At 43.6% G+C, this 24,812-nt stretch overlaps 2 protein-coding genes and 1 long non-coding RNA gene across 3 annotated transcripts; 2 read left to right on the plus strand and 1 right to left on the minus strand.

The window, feature by feature from the left end:
• Positions 1-395: 395 nt before the first annotated feature.
• Positions 396-5,464, minus strand: CIAO2B (cytosolic iron-sulfur assembly component 2B). Its single transcript, XM_076349120.1, has 5 exons — positions 5,271-5,464; positions 5,072-5,149; positions 4,613-4,738; positions 4,062-4,107; positions 396-3,519 (listed from the first exon to the last, which is right to left on the minus strand). Exons 1-5 carry the CDS (start codon positions 5,412-5,414, stop codon positions 3,422-3,424), a joined length of 492 nt encoding a protein of 163 aa, XP_076205235.1. The 5' UTR covers positions 5,415-5,464; the 3' UTR covers positions 396-3,421.
• A 103-nt stretch (positions 5,465-5,567) lies between these two features.
• LOC143165582 (fatty acyl-CoA hydrolase precursor, medium chain-like) lies at positions 5,568-17,157 on the plus strand. The gene is given in 10 exon segments (XM_076349121.1): positions 5,568-5,887; positions 6,223-6,379; positions 8,326-8,367; positions 9,222-9,345; positions 9,348-9,411; positions 9,834-9,972; positions 10,238-10,371; positions 10,909-11,062; positions 11,318-11,418; positions 16,036-17,157. Coding segments are annotated over 9 exon segments (849 nt in total). The 5' UTR covers positions 5,568-5,887; positions 6,223-6,310; the 3' UTR covers positions 16,058-17,157.
• A 180-nt stretch (positions 17,158-17,337) lies between these two features.
• LOC143165583 (uncharacterized) lies at positions 17,338-21,225 on the plus strand. The gene is made up of 3 exons (XR_012996273.1): positions 17,338-17,351; positions 20,991-21,057; positions 21,207-21,225. It is a non-coding gene; the product is annotated as an uncharacterized LOC143165583 (long non-coding RNA).
• The last annotated feature ends 3,587 nt before the right edge of the window (positions 21,226-24,812 follow it).

A 24,812-nucleotide genomic window follows, 5' to 3' on the forward strand; every position in this document is an offset into this window, starting at 1 on the left:
GTACATTTTGTAAAAATACTGTGTATTTTCAGCATTTTGTGGAATTAAAAAAGTTTTATGTGCTATTAAATGTTGCTGGCAAATGGTTGTGAGACATACCAGCAGACGTAAACACACAGGTAATAGCCTCAACTTCCCCTGGTTTTATTCTCTTTGCTGATACTTACCTTTCCATAGTAACATTTGAAAGATTTTGCTATAAACTTTTCTTTGTTTAGGGAAAAAAATTGACTCTGCCACTTGTTCAGTCTGTATTTATGCCAAACAGTGCATTTCGTAAAGGAAGGGAAAGTGGTATAGTTGTCTGCATGACAGGCTAAAGGGAAATGTTTTTAACAGCTATAAAAAACCCCCATTGTAAAACATGTCGCTTATAAATCAAAGCTCCAGAGGGAGACCTTTGTCAAAGCACTTTATTGACGTAAACACATCAATCTTAAGCATGGCCAGAAGACTGAAATAACTTTTTTTAACTAACAGTTCCCAGTGTGTGGTACACATCACTCCACCCAAGAAGCACAAGAAATACTGCCACTGAAGTGTGAAGTTCTTCCATGGACAGTTCAGTTGCATCTTTGGATACAAAACTGCTGAGCTGCTTCCCTGCCACTCATGAAATTGGGGGATGAACAGTCTTCAAAAGTTTCAGATTGCTGGTACTAGGCAGCAATGACAGTGTGGGACCAGCTGGGAAGAAGTCTGCTTCCTCCCAGGGAGCAGGACTGTGTGGGCTGGCCCAAGTACGTGCAGCGTGGTGGAGCCCAAGATGCACCAACTGTGTTGGTCTGCGGGCTCAAACACACAGCAGGTTACTCTAGTGCACAACACAGCCAGTTGCCTTAGGGAGCTCCTGTTGCAGTGTTTGCAGATTGAGAGTAGTGAATGCCATTCAGCCACCCCTGGAAGGCTCTGCCCAGAGCCTAGGAATGTGAAACAGATGTCTGCTTCTGGCATTTTTCCTGGACTTGAATGAGGCTGGCTGTATTCAACACAGCTGCTCTAAAGGGTCATAGCTTCTGACGGAATGTATCCTATTACAAAGCATTTCAGAGGCTAAATTTAGGGGTAGCTTTTTGGAAAAACAGAAGTCTGAAAATAAATATTTGTAACAAATTAATGTTTTCTTCTCCTACTGTATTGCCATACAGCAGGAGCCAGGTAACGACCATTAAAACCAGGGAATGGAAGATTTTTGCTAGAACTGGTGGTACGTTATCATTCAGCAAGTATCCAAGCTGAGGGAGCCTGTACAGGAGGACCTGTGATCTTCAGCAAAGCAACTGTGGTTTGTCCTTACTTTTGTTTCTATCATCTCATAAATATAACATCCACATCACATAAAGAAACATGCCAGATCTAAAGTAATAGAATTCTCCATTCCTAAGTAGCGTTAAGTCAGACCTTTTCTTTGATATCCCACAATAAAGTCCCTTTACTGAAAAGTCATCCCCCACTATATACTGTAAATTTAAACAATCTAACCACATACTGTTGCTTCTCTGAAAAGGTAAATGATGCAAAGTGCACCCCCAGGGTTACTGTGTACAATGTACTTCATGAGGCAAGTGCCAACATCCCAATAAATTATTTAACACTATTCTTATGTAGTGGTGAAAGCCAAGCAGAGAGATTCAACAAAGCATCATCTACTGATTCCTTCTCTATTTGGAGTGCAGGTTGAAGCAATCTGTTGGCAGCTTAGTCATCCTTCTGTTTTCCCCCAGGCACATATTTGCATTCCTTTCTTCCCCAAAATCTGGGAAGGCAAAATTCATTTTCTATTTAAAAAAAAAACAAACAGAAAACAAAATCTAAACAACCAAGCGTGTTGCCTATGAGCTGCCTGCATGCATTGCCATGGTTGAAGTTTCATTTGTGGTGCAAACATTGGCAATGTCAGAACTAATCAGTTCAGTGATTCAGCAAGAGAGGCAGAGAGGAAAGATAGCATTAACAGCTGGGTCATTCTGCTCCTTTCCCAATATTAATACTACATAAATATTGTCTTTATTTACAGTTTCATTTATACATCCAAGCATGCACTGATCACTCAAAGAATGCTAAGCCAAATAAGCAGATTAAGGCTGCTGCAGAGTTGGCTTTCTGTAGAAGCCCTGTGCAAGCTGGGTGCCTCATTTCTGAAACGGGAAGATTTGGATTTGTTTCTGTTCTATTTTGCTCTGTGACTTTAGGCATCACATTTGGATCACCACTGCCTCAGTTTCCTCAGCTGCTCAAGACAGACTAGATTGGACTACTAGGCTGTGGTTTACATAGTGTTGATAAGCTTCACCGTTTTTAAAATAGCATCTGAGACCCTCCAAGAAGAAAAATACTACTGAAATATAAAGCATTACCATCAAACAGGTGAGCACAATCTACTTTTAAAAAAGTGTATTAGTTACTCTCTAGATAACTGATGATGATGACGGTAACATTGCATGTGGGCAGGCACCAAAATACCCGATAGGATTTCTTTAGCAGGTTGTTATTTTTCCATGTGGTCCATGATTAGAAACATCTTTTACAAAAGTTCAAATTAATTCTGGAATTGTATCTTAATGAATTTTTCTATTGTCAATTTCTGCCAAAGACAATAGTTTAGTAAATGCCACATTTCCTGGACCAGAAGCATAGGCTAGGTATTATTATTAAATCTCAATACATTTAAAGCAAAACTTGTAATTTAGCTGTCAAACTTTGCCAGGACAGTCTTTCAGCAGAGGGTAGCTGGACTGTTTGTACTGAAAACTATGAATGACTCTCTCCTATATTGCGGCAGGTGCATGAAAAAAAACCCTACCTCAAAGATACTGTATTTCCTACCACAAGTAATGAGTAATTAAAAATAAATCACGTTTTATACAGGTCTAAAGAGCCGTCCATACTTGGCTAATCCAAGTTAATATAATAAAAACCAGGCAGATGATTTAGAAGTGTTTACACTTATTGCTAAAATGTGTTACAACTTTGCACACATGAACTTATACAATTTTTTATGTCTGAAGCTAAAATTGTATTAGCAGTCCAAAACAGTCATATGAATGTAAAGATTTTAACTGCCAATTAGCTTGGTGTACTCGTAAAGTCCAGTGTACAAAATCCACTTCTAAAATGCAGTTTATAACTAATATTGGATAGTGAGAAACCAGTTAAAAACAGGTTGAAACAAATCTTTTCAAAGAAAAATCCTACCTATGCAATGACTAATAAAATTTAAAAGTCAGTTTTCATTATATTTTTGTAGCTGCCTGTAAGCTAATTTCCCACATACTATTTTTTGTAGGAGTAATGAAACATTTCTTTAAGAAAATCCAAGTGATTTTATTTTGCTCATATGTATAGTGTAACACTAGCGTCACCACTTATATACAAAATTAGTTTAACATAGCAGAATACCAACGATTTCCTCATTGGGCAATTATGATCGAGCAGACAAACACTGATTCACCACTTCCAGTAAGTGAGAGTTTTCCAAAGCAGCTGCTACACGTTCTTTATCAGCAAGCTGTTTATTAACTGTGCAGAAAAAAACACCACAAGAAACCGGTCAAAACATTGGTATACAATGTCTTTTTTAAAGGCATTTTACATTGAGACACATAATCACACTGTTGCTATGGTACTCAGGTAGACTAGTAATCCTGCAGATGCTAAGTACACTGCAGAGTTGCAGTCTAAAGTCAAAGCTACCATGTTATCACAAGTTAAACCAGCAAGCTGTTTATGATTCAGCAGCAGGGAGCTACACATGTGTAGGTCTAACACAAGAAGAAATTTCCCCCCAGCCTCTCCCATTTTCTGAGTCCTCCATAACCCAGGCAAATCAGTGACTATTCGAGATCACAGGTTGCCTGAGGAGATGTTTAAAGTACGGTACGGGACATATCTAAGTGTCATTATTACACATTCCTGTTCTGTAACATCCCCCAGAAGCTGATGCATGTAAAGTCCCAGACACTAAACAGCTGCTCTGCAGGTGTAGCAGTGTATCTCCTCTCTAATTTTCAAAATTTAAAAAAAAAAAAAAGACGACCACACGAGAGCACTAAAAACCTTACCTGCATGCTCAGAGGCATGTGTTCCTGGTGTTATATGAACATCCAGCTTAAAAAGCATCACAAAAGAAAAAGGGGACAAGTCAACAAAACATTGGAAGCTCAAGTTCAAACTATTTAATAATAAAAATAAGACAATAACAAAAAGAGGGGGAAAAAGGACATTCTTGCCAATACCAGTTACCGTATCTAGCAGAATAAAATAAAGTCTAAAATCACAGAATATTCTACGTTCCCATCTGCTTAAGCCTCCTTCAGACAGGGGGATGAGGCACCATCCTCTCCTCCTCCTGTGCAGTAGAGCACTGCAGATAACTTCCCTCCATAACCCCACTCACCCTTGACATGACTTGTCGCAGAACCATAATTCTGCATCAATATTTTAGTCCACGACCCCCTCTGGTTCCTGGAGTGTTTCCCTCACCCATAATATGAAAAAAGCTCTAGTTATTTTTCACTGTAAGTTAGTTAGCTTTTTTTTTTTTGCCCTTTTTTTTTTTTCTTTTCAAACACAATCCCCCTCTTTTGCTTTCCAGAGCAATGTGATTACTCACCTTAAATCTCTCAGGCAGAGATCTGATCAATTTTACTTTTATGGAGAGGCCGATTAACGTCGCCATACTGCAGTGAGGAATGGTGGGCGTAAACTCCACTGCCACCGTGCTTTCTGCGTCATTCACCTGTTGAAAACAGAACGCTTTCATGTACAAAACTCACTGGCTTTACCCCAAGCTAGCTGGAGGCATTTTACGTGAAATGCAACCTGAAGCTGTATGCGCTTATTGTTTTCTTCACTGCCATGTTAAAATACTATGTGTAGCTGCAGCAGACTGCTATAATAAACCTCTTTTAATGTTAGAAAAAAATAATTAAGTTAATCAGACGGCAGAGGCAGCACGGCCCTGCAGCACAGCAGGCTTTTACTGATCAGCAGTGCTGACCGCGGCCCCGGGAGACCCGGTCGGGACCGCCGCGCCAGCGGGACGATAAGCGCATCTTAGCGGGGATCTCACTTTCACTCGCACTTGCTCGACGACATTCAGCTCCTCCAGGGTGAGGGGGTGCTCGGGGTCGTTAATGGAGCGAATGAGATGTGGCGGGTTAAGGAAAGCGGAGCGGAGCTGCACCGCCCTGCCCTGCTTTGCGCCGCCGCCCCAGCGGCCCCGGCTCGCCCGCCCTCGGCCCGGCCCGGCTCTCCCTTCCCGGCAGGATATCGAAGATCTCCCGGTCGTCGATGGAGTCAGGCAGCTCATCGTCCTCCTCCCGCGCCGTCACCGGCCGCTCCCCCGAGCGGCGGTAGATGAGAGGGTTGGCGTTCTCCAGCGCCGCCCCGCCGCCCGGGCCCGGGCCTACCATGGCCGCCACTCAGGCCCTCCCCGCCTCCGCTGCCGAGCGGGCGCTTGCTGGCGGCGGCACGGCGGCGCTGCCGGCGGGGCGGAAGGAGCCCGGACGCCATTCGCTGCCGCACCGGGCGCGGAGGCGGGCCCTCGGCGGCGGCGGGCGGTGCTGAGGCGGCTCGGTCACCACTTCCCCGCGGCGGGAGTGCTCTCCTGTGGGCAAGGAGCGAAACTGGCGTGATTTGCGGAGAGCAGATGCCTCGGGGGAGCTCGGGTGACCTTCAGGGTTGCTTTTAGGGCAGTTATGAGGAGGTAGGGATAGCAGCGCTGGGGGGGCGCCGGCGGGTTGGGAGGAAGCGTTCAGCGACTCGAGTCTTGCACAGCTTTAAACTAAAGTCTAGGAGTGAAAAACGAATGGCTTCACTGGAGTCAGCGACGTTGCGAAGTGTCTGTGAGGGACCTCTGAAGTGAACTTAGCGCTGTCAAGGATGGGTAAATTAAATTGCATGTTAAATACAACATTTTTTGATTAAAATTATTTCTTTCATCTTTTAATTTGAAAAGTCAAACTGTATCTAAGAAAACCTGTGAACGTCAAGAAACTGGAGTGATAGAGTGTAATGATGACATATTTTGGCTTCATACACCCCTTTATAATGGGGTTAAAGCACATACTCCTGTATAAACATACTGTATATTATCTGTTTTAGCTTCCTTGCTGCATGTTTGATTTCTCTTTGCAAAAAATGATCTGTTTAGGGTTTGTTTTTTCTCATGCCTGCCACGTCAAGTCATGGTCATGGGTAAGATGTGAACATGCTCCCCAGGTGGAGGGCGGCAGTTTCCCCGGCGGCTGACAGAAAGAAAAGAGGATTTGAAAGGAGCTGAGACTTGCTGCTTCAAAAGACGTTGCAGATGGAAGAAAAGACGTATATTGTGGTTCTGTTGCTCGGCACTGCCTTACAGAAACGGTGGTTACCTCAGGTGGGCTCAGGTGTGCTTTTGACTGCAGGGAGTTGGGCCAGATTGGGTTTGCCCCCAGCGGGACCTGTTCTGAAGATTACTGATATGTTTACACATCTGCTGATATTTTAAATAAGACAAACAAACTACCTGCGAGCAAAGTTCCGTTTATCTCTGCTTTCATCTTTGTTTTGTATTATATTCAGTTAATATATAGATTACATAGATTAAGAAGTGAACTTTAATATAAAATCTTTTGTTATCTTAAGTTGGTCTTTCAATTAGTGTATGTTGTTTTGGATAATAAATTTTGTTGGTAAGCATCATTTTTCTGGCTGTTTAGGAAATACAAAGCTGACTGAGCTGACTTACCCTTAGTGGCAAAGATGTTGACTGATTTTAAAAGTGGCTTTTGTTTGCTTTGTTTTGGTTTGTTGGGGTTTTTTTAATTGGATAAAGGGAGTACAGTTTGGCAGCACGAGAAGTCCTATTCGTTGGAATTCACTGATGGAAAGTGTTCAACTTAAGTAGCCTCGTGGAATCCTGCTTTTTCCAACTCCTTGCTCCCTACCTCATGTATATGTGCATGGATGGATGTATACGTACACAAACAGGTGCACACACTTATTCCCATATGTTGAAATCTGTCTGCTGGTTTTGGTCTGTCTTCCTAGTCCACAAGAAGAATGGACAAAAATCCCAGGGCTATTCACATTGGACTGGAACAAAAATAACTGCAACAGAAAGGATTTTCCAGAAAGATTTGAGGGAAGTATAAAAAATAAGAGGGAAGTTATGTTCTGCAATGCATATTTGCACAGTTCCAGGTGAAATTCATGAGAAATTGGCACACTTTCCAAAGCTATCGCAACCCAGAGACTCAGGAACTGTATAAGAAATAGCAAGTAGCTCTGAATTCTCTTGCACTGAAAATCTTGTTTTACCTATCTTATTTGCGATCCTTTTTGTTAGAGAAGAACTGACTTACTCTGACAAACCTGTTTCCCAAGCAGAATGAACTTACATGATGTATGGTCTGTGATGGAGAAGTTGGCTTCACAGGCTTTATGAGTGTCCATGCTGGAGGTGAAGTAAGTGAACACAGTGCAGAGGAGCCTGAAGCAGTATGCTTTGCAACTGGATGCTGATGGCACCATTCATCCAGGAGATGTGAAATGAATCAAAGGTGGAAAGGCAAAGACCCATTATGTAGAGGGTGTTTTGCCAGTTGAAGATTGGGAGTTAGTGGAGCAGGCTGGGCTTGTAGGCCCAAGTATGAAGAAGGCCTTGAGGCTAATCTGTTCAGGGCCAGTCATCCACACTGAGGGATGTTATGCTTCTACAAACTACAAAATTTTTTAGGACTTTTTTGGCCAGCAGGTGAAAACTGTTGGATTGCCAGCCTATTTCCACTGTAGGAAGCTATTTTATAGAGAAGGTGAGGTCATGGCCCTTTCCCACTTTTTTGACGGAAGTATATACCCTATAAGGTGTTGGTAAATAGACCTTGCTTTCTGACCTCCACTGAGGCCGCTCATAGAGAAGAAGCTATAATCTGACCCTCAACTTTAATCTCCCCTTTAATTTTGAAAAATGCAGGAGGCCTATTTTTATTCAAGAAGGGATAAAGAACTAATTTGGAGGCTGGAGGCCAGTCCCTGCTGGAAAGCACATAAGTGTCAATTATGGTACAGATGTGCTAGCCCTCATTAAAACTTCTGCAAGAAGTTTTATTAACTTATAGCTAACTATTTTGATTTTTTTTTCTTCTTTTAGTTGTTACTTCCTAGTTATTTTTAATCTGCAATCCTGTTTTTTGGTGAGGTTTTTGTTGTTGTTGTTTTGGGTTTTTTTACAAGAATTTAAGTGTTGACAGCTCTGGAACCTCTTCAGACCGTCACTGTTTTCTCTGCTTGTAGGATTAACAGCAGATTAACTATGATTAGACCTTTTGTTGTTGTTCACAGATGGTGTTGGGTCATTTTCAGATCATCCATTCTCAGGATCAGGTAATGATTAGTTGCTTTACACTAAGGGATTGTATTTACACTCTGTATCAAGTACAGCTCTGAAAGTGCTTAATGCAGTGCATGTTCAAAAGGGAATTTAGCTGCACTCCCTACTCAGAGTGCCCTCAGCAGGGACCTTTGTACCATTCTCTTCCACATAAAACCAGAAAATAATCTAGAGTCCAAACGGGGGTGAAAAATGGCTCCTCAAAACCAGATTGCTTTGCTTTGTACCTTGTTTTGTAGTATAGCATTCATCACTTGTGGAGCAGAAGGTGAGATGCAAAATCTGTTATTGCTGTTGGGGAAGCAGCCGCACTAACAAGTTGCAGTATAGTGATTTTCAACGGCAGTACCTCTCTTATACTTTTGTTAGCAATCTGCAAAAGTATCCTAATAAACTTCATGCAAAAATTACTGGTTTTGTGAGATGAAACCATTTCTGAAATGATTTTATGAAAATAAAATTTTCTTTCTTAAAATGTAGAAAGCAAAAACATTTCCAAATTATCTAAACAATATTTTTAAGATCTTGCTGGATACTAAATTTAGAAAATGTTAATGATTTTGACAATTGCTGTTTGCTCTGAAATTTGTTTTTGAGCTTTATGCTCTTGCACAGTGAGTAAACTATGTCTTACCTAGCTCCAGTTGTCATTGGCAGAGCCAGCTATGGGAGTGTTTGGCAGGGGGTGTCTGTCATTGCACAAAAGGGAAATGAAAACAAAATGGAAAGGAACAAGCTGAAATCTTCTAAATTAAACAGTCAGTAAAAAATGCTTCATTGAAAAGTCTGATAATTATGAAGATGCAATTTAAATTTCATTTTTTTCCTTGTGTGTTACTTCGGGCAGACTGGTGCTGAGCCAGAAGTGACTGTGGCACTTGGACAGCTCAAAGGGATACAAACCAATGTGAAGGGGACAGACAGACTTGTAAACATTTTCTTTGGGATTCCTTTTGCAAAAGCACCTGTTGGATCCTTAAGTTTTCCCCTCCTGAACCCTGGAATGATCTGAGAGATGCAACTTCTTACCCAGCACTGTGAGAGCCGTTCAGATCATTTGTGTACAGGACTTGTCAGTGTTGTTGTGTTTATTAGGATATAGAGGTCTGATTTTTTTGGTAAGGAGCTTGTATTGACTGGTAGTGAATATGCTGCCAGTACTGAAATATTTCATAAGAACTGCGGGACTAGGAAACACAAAGAATTCCTGGGAAATTCCTGTCTTTGGAAATCACATTTTCTCATTATACTGTGCTGAAATAATTCAGCTTTTTAAGTACAAGTATAGAGCTGTGCTTTTACAGGTTGTGCCTCTAACTGTACATAATTAACACAAAGTTCTAGCACCCTGTGGGGATTCTGTTTGTGGAGCAAAAGAAAGTGTGTTTTCTCTATCATTGTTACATTGTTGCTATTGCAGTTTTATTACTAATAGTCACGCTTCCTTTCTTTTGTGAAGATGTCCTCAAGATCTGTCCATGTTGAAAATAGCTGAAAAAAACTTTAAAGGAAAACACCTTCCATTCTGAACTTCTGAGGACTGTTTGTATCTAAATGTTTACAGCCCTGCTGGTTCAAACAAGAAGGACAAGTTACCTGTACGTAAATCCATTGTACAAACTTGTGTCATACAAAGTTTGCACCTAATGATAGCTCCTAAGTCACTTAATTGCTTTTGAAAATGTGATGCTGCATTAGCAAAAATAATATTATTATGTAAAATTCAAAGTCCACCAACCTAAAATTCAGCTCCCATTGAGCTTCGGTGATTTGGAGTTCCTAGTTCTCTGTTGTTGTCTTCCTTTTTCAAATGAGATCTACCAAGCAATGTATAAAAGTGTGTGTCACCCTTTTTTCTCTAAGGTAATGGTGTGGCTCCATGGAGGCAATTTTATATTTGGCGGTGCTTCTAGGTATGATGGTTCTGCACTATCAGCCTACAAGAATATTGTGGTAGTAATAATTCAGTACAGACTTGGACTCCTTGGATTCCTCAAGTAAGATGACCTATTTCACTTTTTACAAAATACTTCCTATCATGTTTAAAGCATGTGTAGTTTTGTTTTGTACATGAGCTGAACTTCTGTACCAGCTTCCCACTGTTACAGTGGTTTAAATGTACATAGTGCACTGATACCAGGACTTAAGAACATTGAGAAATGTCCGTAAATTCCATTTGCATTGTCATTTGATTGTAGCCTGCTATCAAATCATAGTTGGGCTTAATTGGTTCTGAATAGGATGTTTGTTCTTGCCTTTACTTCCATCCATTGGTGTGTAAAGCAAGAAATCATATAGTGTAAAGGCCAGGAATCCATCTGTGTATGGATGAACAAACAATAGAGGCAAGTAAGTCAGTGGGGCTTAGATCTGACTATGAAGGGCTTTAGGTCAGTAGGCTATACAATATATTGTCATATTTGGCCAACTATGATACTTTGCACAAAATTTAAGTTGGTGAGGTTTATTTTATTCTGGTATTAGAAGAACTATTACTCTTCCTGAGAAGTTGGCTTATACTGCTTTTCTTTCAGTACTGGTGATGAACACGCTCGTGGGAACTAGGCATTTTTGGATCAAGTAGCAGCTTTTTGGTGGATCCAAGAAAATATTGAACACTTTGGTGGAGATCCAGGATCTGTCACACTCTTTGGTGTATCTGCAGGATCTTGCTCTGGTTTTGCACATGTAGGCATGCAGTAGATATACTAAAAAGTAAAGTTTAAAAAAAACCTTCAAAAACTCAATTAGTGTAACATTTCATGCTTAATCTGATTTTTCAAAGTAAGATTAATGGCACATTGTGCTAAGTCTGGGCACTACCCCTGTAAGCACATAAAAATGTGTAATTCCCCACTGAATCCAGCAGTCTAGTCAAGCATAAGTTATGGGATATGGACCTCAACGTAGAATAAATATTTTCTGTTCTTCCTTTCTTGGCAGGTTTTATCTCCTTTGTCTAAGGGTCTCTTTCATAAAGCAATATCAGAGAGTGGAATTCTAATCCCCCCGATAAAGATTTACTTCTTTCAACAGATCTTAAGGTAGGCTCTTTTTTTTTTTTTTTTTTTTTTTTTCATTTTAAAGCCTTTATAACCTAAAATAGGATATTTCTTATATCTCATAATTTGGTTAAAAGAGAAAAGGGGAAAATCTGATTGCATATTATGCAACAAAGTTGATCAAATTTATTCTCATGGCATACCTATAAATACATAGATTAGCACTAAGTAAATTTTCATTTAAATAGTCTATTTTTGATCTTACCGTGCTCATTTGGTCTTGGAAATAGATTGCACAGTTATGTCATTATAGTATCTGTGGGTCAAGTTAGGTATTTTCAGTTACACACATGCCAGGCTAGGCATATGTCCATTTTCATGCATACTGTAACTTATACAGTAACTATGAAACTCGCAGAGGTCATCAGCTCCGGTGCAGGTGCGTCCCGCAGTGGAGCGGCGGATGGCGGTGTACAGCGGGGTTTCCTGAGCCGGGGAACCCACAGGGGAGCGCAGGGAACCCACAGGGGAGCGCAGGGACCCGCCGGGAGCCGGCAGCTCTCAGCAGGGTGGCTGACGAGGTGTGGCCAGGGCCAGGAGCAACTGGCTGCCACCCCCCACTCCCGCTAGAGGCAGCCCCAGGGAGCGCTGCCACCAGGAGCGCTGCCACCAGGACGGGTAAACAGGGCGTGGCACAGCAGCTGTGGCGCCTCTTCCAAGGAGAGGCATTCCACAGGCCGAGTGGGGGACTCGGCGTACACATAACCCAGCAACTGGGCACAGGTCAAGGGCACTCATCCTACCCGACCCTCAAGGCTGAATGGTGGGCACTCATCTGAGGGTAAAGGCCACGGATCCAGCTGGGGGCTCTGCATCATCTACCCCAGTGGTGGCTGATGCCTCCATGCAGACAGAACTGCTGAAGGGAGAGGTTGCAGTGCAGACCTCAGGCTGCAGGAAGTGCCTGGACCTCTCTCCTGGGGCAGGGACAGGCAGCAGACCTGCCTGCAAAAGGTGTGCCCAGGTCGAGGACCTCCTGCAGCAGGTGGCTGAGCTGCAGGACGCGGTGAGAAGGCTGCGTAACATCAGGGAGGCGGAGGAGGAGTTAGATAGCTGGTTCCAGGCAGAGAAGGAGTTAGATAGCTGGTTCCAAGTGCAGTCTGCAGTGGACCCACAGCCTACGGCCAAACAGCCAAAAACTCCCCCACCGGCACATGCAGAAGGGAGCAGGGGGGGCCAATAATGCAGAAGAATGGACGGTTGCAAAGGCAAGGACCAGCAAGAGGAAGAGGCTTCCCCCGAAGCCTGAGGTGCCCTTGCAGAACCGCTTCACCGCTCTGCAGGCCGAAGAGGAAAGTCCTGTCACACCAGGAGAAGCACTGACGCTGAGTAATGCAGCCTGATCTGCCCCCCGTGTAACAACCAGCACAACTAAGAAAAGGCAACGGGTGATAGTAGTAGGTGACTTCTGAGAGGTACGAAGGCACCCATTTGCCGACAGGACGCACTCTCTAGAGAGGTGTGCTGCTTACCAGGGGCTCGTATCAGGAATGTCACCGAGAGGCTACCAAGCCTCATACAGTCCACTGACTGTTACCCGCTGCTGCTGTTTCACGTGGCACCAGTGACACAGCCAGGAGCAGTCTGAGGACTATCAAGAAGGACTACAGAGCCCTGGGAGCGGCGGTAAGGGACTCTGGAGCGCAGGCAGTTTTTTCATCGGTCCTGCCGGCCAAAGGGAAGGGGTTTGAAAGGGCCAGTCGAATCTGGCGAGTCAACAAATGGTTACGGGACTGGTGCCACAGCCAGGGGTTTGGCTACTTAGACCATGGGACTCGCTTTGAGAAACCTGGTCTACTGGGGGCTGACTGGGTCCATCTGTCAGAGAAGGGGAAGAGCATCTTCAGTCATAGGCTTGCCAAGCTGGTGAAGAGGGCTTTAAACTAGAGATGCCGGGGGAGGGGAACCTCAATCCATCCCACTCCTACCAGTTTGATGCCAGGGCCAGCAATAGATGCCCAGAGCCTGGAGAAGGAACACAGGTCAGCAGGAGAGCGCCTGAAGAGCAGCACAAAGGAACTGCAGCCAGTAAGACAGCTTCATCGGGGACCCAACTTAAACGCCTCTATGCAAATGCACGTAGCATGGGGAGTAAACAAGAGGAGTTAGAGACGTGCACACGCCTGCAGGGCTACGACCTTATTGGCATCACGGAGACGTGGTGGGATGGCTCCTATGACTGGAGTGTTGGGATGGAGGGATACGGGCTCTTTAGGAAGGACAGGCAGGGGAGACAAGGAGGGGGTGTCGCCCTCTATGTCAATGACCAGCTGGGGTGCATGGAGCTCTGCCTGGGGATGGATGAGGAGCCAACCGAGAGCTTATGGGTCAGAATTAAAGGGAGGGCAGGGACAGGGGACATTACAGTGGGGGTCTGCTACAGGCCACCTGCCCAGGAAGACAGAGTGGATGAGGCCCTCTGTAGACAGATAGGAGCAGCCTCACGCTCACAAGCCCTGGTCCTCATGGGGGACTTCAACCACCCCGACATCTGTTGGAGGGACGACACGACAGGGCATAAGCAATCCAAGAGGTTCCTGGAATGTGTCGATGAGAACTTCCTTCTCCAAGAGGCCAACGAGGAGAGGTGCTACGCTGGACCTTGTTCTCACCAACAAGGAGGGGCCGGTGGGGAATGTGAAGCTCAAGGGCAGCCTGGGCTGCAGTGACCACGAAATGGTGGAGTTCAAGATCCTTAGGGCACCGAGGAGGGCACACAGCAAGCTCGCTACCCTGGACTTCAGGAGAGCAGGCTTCGGCCTCTTCAGGGATCTGCTTGGCAGAGTATCATGGGACAAAGCCCTGGAGGGAAGAGGGCCCCGAGAAAGCTGGGTAATATTCAAGGATCACCTCCTTCAAGCTCAGGAGCGATGCATCCCAACAAAGAGGAAGTCAGGCAAAAACGCCAGGAGGCCTGCATGGATGAACAAGGAGCTCCTGGACAAACTCAAACACAAGAAGGAAGCCTACAGAGGGTGGAAGCAAGGACAGGTAGCCTGGGAGGAATACAGAGAAATTGTCCGAGCTGCCAGGGATCAGGTTAGGAAAGCTAAAGCCCTCATAGAATTACATCTGGCCAGGGACATCAAAGGCAACAAGAAAAGATTCTATAGGTACATCGGGGACAAAAGGAAGACGAGGGCAAATGTGGGCCCTCTCCGGAACAAAACGGGAGACCTGGTTACCCGGGAGACGGAGAAGGCGAAGGTACTCAATGACACTTTTGCCTCGGCCCTCACCGGCAAGTGCTCGAGCCGCACCGCCCAAGCCGCAGAAGGCAAAGGCGGGGACTGGGAGAATGAAGAGCCGCCCACTGTGGGAGAAGATCAGGTTCGAGACCATCTAAGGCACCTGAAGGTGCACAAGTCCATGGGACCCGATGAGATCCATCCATGGGACCCGAGGGAACTGGTGGATGAAGTTGCTAAGCCACTATCCATCGTATTTGAGAAGTTGTGGCAGTCCGGTGAAGTTCCTACTGACTGGAAAAGGGGAAACATAACCCCCATTTTTAAAAGGGGAAAAAAGGAAGACCCGGGGAACTACAGGCCAGTCAGTCTCACGTCTGTGCCTGGGAAGATCATGGAACAGATCCTCCTGGAAGCTATGCTAAGGCACATGGAGGACAGGGAGGCAATTTGAGACAGCCAGCATGGCTTCACCAAGGGCAAGTCCTGCCTGACTGACCTAGTGGCCTTCTGTGGTGGAGTGACTACATCAGTGGACATGGGAAGGGCTACAGATGTCACCTATCTGTAAGGCCTTTGACACGGTCCCCCACAACATCCTTCTCTCTAAACGGGAGAGGTATGGATTTGATGGGTGGACTGTCCGGTGGGTGAGGAATTGGTTAGATGGTCGCATCCAGAGGGTAGTGCTCAACGGCTCAGTGTCCAGATGGGGATTGGTGACAAGTGGCGTCCCGCAGGGGTCCATATTGGGACCGGTACTGTTTAGTATCTTCACCAATGACATAGACAGTGGGATCGAGTGCACCTTCAGCAAGTTTGCAGATGACACCAAGCTGAGTGGTGCGGTTGACACGCCTGAGGGATGGGATGCCATCCAGAGGGACCTGGACAAGCTGGAGAAGTGGGCCTGTGTGAACCTCATGGGGTTCAACAAGGCCAAGTGCGAGGTCCTGCACCTGGGTCGGGGCAACCCCTGCTATCAATACAGGCTGGGGGATGAAGGGATTGAGAGCAGCCCTGCTGAGAAGGACTTGGGGGTACTGGTGGGTGAAAAGATGGACGTGAGCCAGCAATGTGCGCTTGCAGCCCAGAAGGCCAATCGTATCCTGGGCTGCATCAAAAGGAGCGTGGCCAGCAGGTCGAGGGAGGTGATTCTGCCCCTCTACTCTGCTCTGGTGAGACCCCACCTGGAGGACTGCGTCCAGCTCTGGAGCCCTCAGCATAAGAAAGACACGGACCTGTTGGAGCGGGTCCAGAGGAGGGCCACAAAAATGATCAGGGGGATGGAACACCTCTCCTCTGAAGAAAGGCTGAGAGAGTTGGGGTTGTTCAGCCTAGAGAAGAGAAAGCTTTGGGGAGAGGAAAATACTATTAACAAGTAACTTCATCTTTTTTTCTCTTCCTTCAGGAAATACCATTTCTGCCCTTAGTTTTGGATGGAGTATTTCTTCATAAGTCACCTGAAGAGATACTGGCTGGAAAGGAATTCAATGCAGTCCCATTTATGATAGGAGTCACCAACAATGAATTTGGCTGGAATATTAGATCTGTAATTTAATGGCTATTCTTCATTTTTTTGAATGTTTGTGTTAACTGATGTAGGCAACTCTGAGAAGTTATTTGCTGGTAGGACAGCTTTTAAGTATGGCCAAAAGGCTTTGCATTGTTGGAAATATATACAAGATAAACTTTGCTTGCATTATGATTCTGTAGTGACCCAGAACCAGTTGGTCACAAAACAGTGAGATAGGCTTCATCCTGCAAGTCGACATCCTTGGAACATCAATTTTATACAGTATTTTCTTATCCTAAAATTTTAATCTCTTATCTAGTCAGAGAGAGGAAAAGAATACAACAGTCAAGGGCTTATTACCAAAAGAAAAATAAAACCAATCCTTTCCCCCACAACACACAGATGTTACACGCATGTATTCAGGATTGATACATAGAATGTTTAAAAACCTCTTACTACATGTTGGATCAAATGACACAAATCCTGTCGTGTGTAGGCAGCCCTTCTTGAGATTCCCACTGGGAACTTGATGGGGGTGCAGAGTGATACAGGTCTGCAGGATTGTGTGAAGGAAGTGTATGTACTCCTTTGTCTTTGCACTAGTGTCTTGCACTTCTGCTCATAGTCACAATATATTGAGAGCAGAGCATGATAACACGGGTGAATGTTTGCTAAGTGAAGTATACAGACTTAAAAATTAAAACATATTAAAGCAACCTGGAATTTGTCCTTTGGCCCACTGCTACATGGGAAGTCAGCAACTCTGTAGTCTGGAGATTTTCTGGTATTTAAGTGTAGACAAGCCATGCCAAAATACCCAGAACTGGAAAATAATTTGATGTTACTTTATTTTCTGTAAGTTTTCCTGGGTTGAATCTTTCGGTTTTTTGTGTAAGTGCTGTGAGTTCTTAATTTTGAATTAAAAATACATATTTGAATGTAACTTTACATTAAAAATGTGCCCAGTATAAAGCTTTGGGCATATTTAATATTTTAAACAGCTGATGTCAGCCATAATCTATGCATCTCTTCTTTAACTCTCTAAATGTTACGTCTTGTAGAGTCTGGAGCTCCTGCCTACTTCTTTGAATATCAGCATCGGCCCACTTCATACTCGGATAGTAAACTGGAGTATGTGAAAGCTGATCATGGAGATGAAGTTGGCTTTGTCTCTGGATAACCGTATCTGGCCGGTGATATTCAGCTATGTAGTAAGGAATAGAACATTCAATATTCACTTATAAATTACTCTAACAACACTGGCATTACTCTATTCAGTAGTGCTACTTCCATTTTAATCAGACTAAAGTGCGTATATTAACAGTCAGAAGAAAATACAACCCTTTAGAATCATAGAAACATAGAATCATTAAGGTTGGAAAAGACCTCTAAGATCATCAAGTCCAACCGTCAACCCAACACCACCATGCCCACTAAACCATGTCCCTAAGCACCTCATCTACACGTCTTCTAAATACTTCCAGGGATGGGGACTCAACCACTTCCCTGGGCAGCCTGTTCCAATGTTTCACCACTCTTTCAGTAAAGAAATTTTTCCTCACATCCAATCTAAACCTCCCCTGGCGCAACTTGAGGCCATTTCCTCTCGTCCTATCGCTAGTTGCTTGGGAGAAGAGACCGACCCCCACCTCGCTACAACCTCCTTTCAGGTAGTTGTAGAGCACGATAAGGTCTCCCCTCAGCCTCCTCTTCTCCAAACTAAACAACCCCAGTTCCCTCAGCCGCTCCTCATAAGACTTGTTCTCCAGACCCCTCACCAGCTTTGTTGCCCTTCTCTGGACATGCTCCAGCACCTCGACATCCTTCTTGTAGTGAGTGGCCCAAAACTGAACACAGTATTCGAGGTACGGCCTCACCAGGGCCGAGTACAGGGGCACGATCACTGCCCTGCTCCTGCTGGCCACACTATTTCTGATACAGGCCAGGATGCCATTGGCCTTCTTGGCCCCCTGGGCACACTGCCGGCTCATGTTCAGCCGGCTGTCGACCAACACCCCCAGGTCCTTTTCCGCCAGGCAGCTTTCCAGCCACTCTTCCCCAAGCCTGTAGCGCTGCATGGGGTTGTTGTGGCTGAAGTGCGGGACCCGGCACTTGGCCTTGTTGAATCTCATACAGTTGGCCTCGGCCCATCGATCCAGCCTGTCCAGGTCCCTCTGCAGAGCCTTCCTACCCTCGAGCAGATCAACACTCCCGCCCACTTGGTGTCATCTGCAAACTTACTGAGGGTGCACTCGATCCCCTCATCCAGATCATTGATAAAGATACTGAATAAGACCGGCCCCAAAACTGAGCCCTGGGGAACACCGCTCGTGACCGGCCGCCAACTGGATGTAACTCCATTCACCACAACTCTCTGGGCCCGGCCATCCAGCCAGTTTTTGACCCAGCGCAGAGTCCACCTGTCTAAGCCGTGAGCCGCCAGCTTCTCTAGGAGAATGCTGTGGGAGACGGTGTCAAAGGCCTTACTGAAGTCCAGGTAGACCACATCCACAGCCTTTCCCTCATCCACTAGGCGGGTCACCTGGTCATAGAAGGAGATCAGGTTGGTCAAGCAGGACCTGCCTTTCATGGACCCGTGCTGGCTGGGCCTGATCCCCTGGTTGTCCCGCAACGTGTTAGAATTTGTTTAACACTAATTTACTGTCTTCTCCATTCTTTGTCACGTACAGATTGCTGTTTCTGAAGCACAGTAAGTTACTCATGTTGTCAACAATTTAGCAAATAGGGCATTTGCTAGAAAACATCACTGTCATTATACCAGCACTGTTCATGAATTTGCCAAATAGCTTTGGCTGAAAAATAAATTGAAGGAAAGGTCAATTAAACTTGCGGGGGATTAGTGGAGTACTTGGGAAGCAGGAAATCTAGGCTCTCTTCTTTTCCTGAGGAATTTAAGCTAATGTCTCCTCCATACCAGGAAATCCCATGGGCTGTCAGGCTCCAGAGAATGGGGGACTCAGTCTCTTTTGCAGATAGTGTTCCAGTTGTGTTGATTAGAGCAAGGCTTGGAACTCCAGTGTTTCATTTTCTGTGTGAAGATCTAATGGTTAGGTTAAAGACTATTTTCTCCCATGACTCAATATTTAAGCATTTTATTCAAAATGGAACCGGTCCATTGAGGAAGCATTAAGGGTATACTGCCAAAATTGCCTTTGCCTTGTCAGTTTGGGCACTCCCATAGGATTCTGGAAGTTCTGGTTCCTTCAGGCAGAATCCCGTGTTGCTACAGTCCAAATGAATGTGCCAATCATTGAACAGTTAGGTACAAGATGCCACATCCTCAGGAATATTACGAATCCAGCAAGTTGCTTTAATTGCATATGCCTAAAACAATAATACTCAGGATGGAGGATTTTCTTTCCCATGAAACAAATTAGGAGCAGTTCTTATTTTGACAAAGAAATGCAGAAATTCTACTTATTTTAAGTGAATTCACCATTTTTTATGCTTTTATTTTTGTCATTTGCACAGTAGTTCATAGTCTGTTTCAAAGCCTACGTAAATGAAAGTATTTCCTTTTACTCCATTGAACTTCGGAGCAATTCAGCTGTGTTGTAAAAGCATTTGTTAATCTGTTACTAGAGCCTTTTGGTTTTTCTTGGTTTTTTTTTTTTTTTTTTTTGCTTATGTTATCCTACACTAGAAAACACTATACAGTTCTTTTTCTATTTGCCTGGATTTACTGAGAGCATTAAAATAGCGAATATTTTTCTTGATGTATTGAGATGCATTTATAATTAATAACACATGGTAACAAAAAGTATTTTCACCTACCTGATACAGGGGGCATATGTATAACTATATTTAAATGAATATTCTTGAAGTGTTGAGGCATGGAATGATATCGTCTTGTATCAGAATGAAGAAATCTTTGCCTAGTCATGCTCTGAATAATAGGGAGAATTTCAGTCCCACAAAGCTAGAATGAGATCTATGAAACTGAAACACGTGTCCCATTCCTGTTGTAATGGGACTCAGGAGACATGGGTTCTTTTTTTGGTTCTGCTTCTGGTTTCCTGAAAAGCTACAGGCAAATCACCTGTCCTGGTTTCGGCAGGGATAGTTAATTTCCTTCCTAGTAGCTGGTACAGTGCTGTGTTTTGGATTTAGGATGAGAATAATGTTGATAACGCACTGATGTTTTAGTTGTTGCTAGGTAGTGCTTACACTAGTCAAGGACTTTTCAGCTTCCCATGCTCTACAGACTGAGAAGGCTGGAGGTGCACAAGAAGCTGGGAGGGGGCACAGCCAGGACAGCTGACCCCAACTGGCCAAAGGGACATTCCATACCATGGGACGTCATGCTCAGTACATAAACTGGGGGAGAGCTGGCCGGGGGGGGGCCACTGCTCAGGGACTGGCTGGGCATGGTCGGCAGGTGGTGAGCAACTGCATTGTGCATCACTTGCTTTGTATATATATTTTTTTTTCCCCAATTATTAAACTGTTTTTATCTCAACCCATGAGTTTTCTCACTTTTACTCTTCCAATTCTCTCCCCCATCCCACTGTGGGGGGCAGGGAGTGAGCGAGCGGCTGCATGGTGCTCAGTTGCCAACTGAGGTTAAACCACGACATCACCTTATTTCCTTGTACCCTAATTCCCCAAATTGTAGAATAAGGATAATTATGCTAATCTCATTCATAAAGAGTGCTGAAATCTTCTCTTGATGATTGCTGTATTACTAACATATTGCAGGTATGGTGCCTCTGTTGTAATCAGTAAGTTATTACAACATATTCACAGACTGAAATGCTGCTTCTGTAGTAGCAATGTTTTGATTTCTGCCACATGTAATAATTATTTTGTATTTTGTCTCTCGGGTGAAGTTACAGAGGAAGAAAAGAACCTTAGTAGAACTCTAATGAAGTACTGGGCTGACTTTGCTCGAAATGGGTAAGAATCATGAGACTCATTACACATATTACTGGTTTGTACTGACTCCAAAGTGAATTAGCTGTTTTATTGATTCAGTCTTAACTGCTGTGATTTAATTCCCTTGCGACTGAAAAGGGCATTCACTCTTTCTTTCTTGTTGTTTACAGAAATCCTAATGAGGAAGGTTTGGTTGACTGGCCATCTTATAACCTAAATGAAGAATACTTACAGATAAACCTAAAAGAAAGCCAGAAAGTTGAAAAAAAAAGAAGGTAGACTTCTGGAGGAAGGTGATGTTTGAAAAGACAAATAACAAAAGAACGGAAAACAAGAAGGTTAATTCAGAGTTAAAATTTACAGTCTAAACATGCATATAATAGGCAAACTATTAGGTTAGTAAAAGAAATTACTTAAAATAATTTTGAGGATAAAATTATGTTTCCCTTCATTTCACCTTTTCTTCACAATTGTCATACTTGCAATTATTCACTGTAATAATTCCAACTGATCTATTTCCCCTTTGTGATTCTTTACTTCTTCCTGGATTCGTGTCTACAACAGAAGCCTCACTTATTAAATACAGGTACCGGATTTCCCCACTGCTCAGGTTTTTCTGTCACTTCCCCATGACTGAAGACAGAATGTAGCAGCAACATTGTTTTAATAAAGTGAAATCAATAAAGTAAAACTGTCTTTTGATGTCAAGTGTATCAGTGATGGTAGAGAAGTTTTGGTCTGTTTTAGATACAGAAATGTCCTCTTTGGGGAAAAAAAATCGAACTAAAAATCTTCTGCTTTGTAAGTCAATTTTACAACAGAGATAGTATATTTCTGACTGTTGTGATACGTAATTGGTAACAGTGGTGCTGGAATTAAGACTTCTGTCAAATGTTAGAAAAGGGAGAAACAGTCTCCACTAGCCACACTTTTTTTTCTTTTAAATTTAGCAATAGCTCCCTTAGAAGGATTAATGTTGGTAACATTAGTTTCACACTTTCTGCCTTTTCCATGGTGCTTTACATTGTGTTCCAGGCTGTTCTCTGTGTCATTAGTCAGTTCCAGATTCTCTGTTTGCACTGGGTCACAGGCCTTCATTACTAGTGCTGGAGAGGGATTCGCTTACCAGAATTATTCCCGTGCCCTTACCGGCTGATGTGCGCTTGGACTGCCAAGAACAAGTCTTGAACATCTCATTTCAGTGTTGTCAAGAACTCCTTTCTCTGCTAAGTCTTGTTTGTTTCCTCTATCTGGCTCCTAGGCTGCTCCAGCTATCCCAGCCACATTCCTGACCTTACTGCTACCTCACGGCAGCATTATGCAGCTCCATAGATCCTATGGGGCACTGGGCAGCTGTTCCCCCCTTTTTTCATCTCCCCTCTGTATCTCTGGAAGAATTTAAGATTGTTCATAGCTAATAATGTCCTACAGCAACTAACTGGTCATCCCTTCTTTCTGAATGTCTTTATTGGAAGAAATTGGGTGGGATTTCCTACCTCTTTCTGCCCAAATTCTGTTGCCAGTCAGAACTCGGGAGGTAGGGTTAGACTGTTAGCACAACTGCTGTTTTGGTAAGTGGGAATTCCTGCTAAGCATCTGTCCCTTCTCCTTTGTTTTAGCTAACATGTTTTGTAAGGGGAATATAATTTCAAAATTGTCTTGATAGATTTTCATTGCACATACAATTCCCCTGAGGTCCTGTACTACTCCCTTTAAAAGGAGATAAACAGGCAGCATTGTATGTATAAGCACAGAATATATGCTTATGTTGTAAGTGTATGCAGAGAAGTGCAGTGGAACTGACTTCTTATACACAGGCACAGTGCTAAAAATAAATCACAGTGGAAAATGTCAAAAGATTTTACTCCTATCTACTTAGGGGTGAGTGCTCTGATACTCTGTCCCATCCGAGAGACATCCTGATGTGAGATTACCGCATGCTAAAGAGACAGTGTTAAAGCTGTCCAAGCGCTAGCTTCATAGACTCTGGCTCTAAGCCAGCTTCATTGAATACTCACCAGGGGCTGAGTAAAAAACCAAACTGACCCTGTTTTAAATGCAGACTTCTAAACACTTCTACCATACATACTTGAGGCAAAATGTAATTGGGAGCTCTTATGCAATTATGGGCCTATAAATGTGATATTTGTCTCCATTTTTCAGCTATTGAAATCAAGAAAGGTAGCAGTGCATTAAAGTATAAAGAGGCAAATATCATATGGAAGGATTTTTTTTGATTGATCCCTGACTTATGCGTTATCCACTGATTGAGGGTAAGCTGCAAAACATTCTCTCTTAAAATTAAATGCCAGGCAGGATTCAAGAATTCCACTTGCCAGGTATGTAGCAATGTCTCCAGATTCTACAAGTTTAGTCTATGTCACTAGAGTAAGAGTTTCCACATTTGCAGAGCTTATAGGTCATGCTTGTAGATCCATACAAAGTATCTACAGGCAAGGCTGTAGGGATCTAAAATCCCATTTGTTTATTTATTATCTTATTGTAAGTAAGATTGGCAGAGTTTGCAGAAACCGGTTTGCACTGGTAATATTTTCAGAATGGCTGCTTCTCTGGGACTGTGGATGGAATATGGGCTGAGACATTTTGCAGAATGGGTACTTGAGAGAGAAGTAGTGAGTAGAACAAAGGTTGAAGAGTAAGGCTTGGAAAATAGTAAATGAAGGGGAAAAATAAAGGGAAAGCAAATGGGAAAGGACAGAGTTTAGTAAAATCAGTAAAGAGCAGGAAATAGAAAACAAATTGTTTATGGAGATAAATAAAGTTTGTTACAGCAAAAGGAAAGAGCAGCAAGCAGAGTACACAGCATTTGGCTTTGTAGCAAGGGACGACTCCTGTAGTTTGTGGGTCACAAGTGAGTTGAGGCATGCATGCCTATCAGGATGGAAACCGAGTCACAAGCAGGGATTTTTGTAGTTCCACCGTGCATGGAAATTTTTCCCCTGCCAGGAACCAAAGCAGTTCAATGTAAGTGGAGACAGTGAGAGAATTTGCAACAGTATTCAAGCAGGCAAACAGGAGTGCAGAGCTTACTACTACACAGTACTTCTGCCCTCGGCTTCTAGGAAACCTTTATCACACAGATAAAGGTAGAAGATAGCTTATGCTAAACTCCATCACTTGTACCCCAGGCACCTGTTTCCATTCATTGCATTTGACAGTGCGTACATCTATCAATACAGTATAGACTGTACATTCATAACAGTGCAGACTAATCCCAGACCAGTTTTATTGACCTTTAGTGTCATGAACTTCACTCTTGAGAAACAAGAAAAAAGTCTCCCAGAGAACATCTATACAGCTATAAAAATTCTGCAATTAAGTTATTGACCACATTATTTCCTTAGAAGCTCAAATTTACAGTTATCCCATTTGCCAATGTATACTGTGCACTAACCATACACTCAGAAACAGCTGATATGCACGCTAGCATAGCATTGGCATTGTTAACAGTGTAGCTGCTGCAGCACAGAGCTCAGTACAGCGGGCAGGAGTCTCCTGATTAACAGAGCAAATGCTGAAGACAGTCAGCATGCATTGAATGTGTACATCTGAAGCTACCTGCCAACAGTTTGCTCTCTAAGCCGTCCAGTTTAAAGTTGACCGGGATTTACCTACAAGGGCTGTAAATCACACCTGTGCAGATATACTTAGGAAGACTTGTAGTAAAGTACACAAGCACAGCCATGGTACACAGGACTACTAGGTGCATCAGATATGTGCTGAACTAATTTAATGACTGTGGGTCTTTACAGTTG

Source organism: Aptenodytes patagonicus, chromosome 11 (assembly GCF_965638725.1).
Source record: "Aptenodytes patagonicus chromosome 11, bAptPat1.pri.cur, whole genome shotgun sequence".
Lineage (NCBI taxonomy): Eukaryota > Metazoa > Chordata > Aves > Sphenisciformes > Spheniscidae > Aptenodytes > Aptenodytes patagonicus.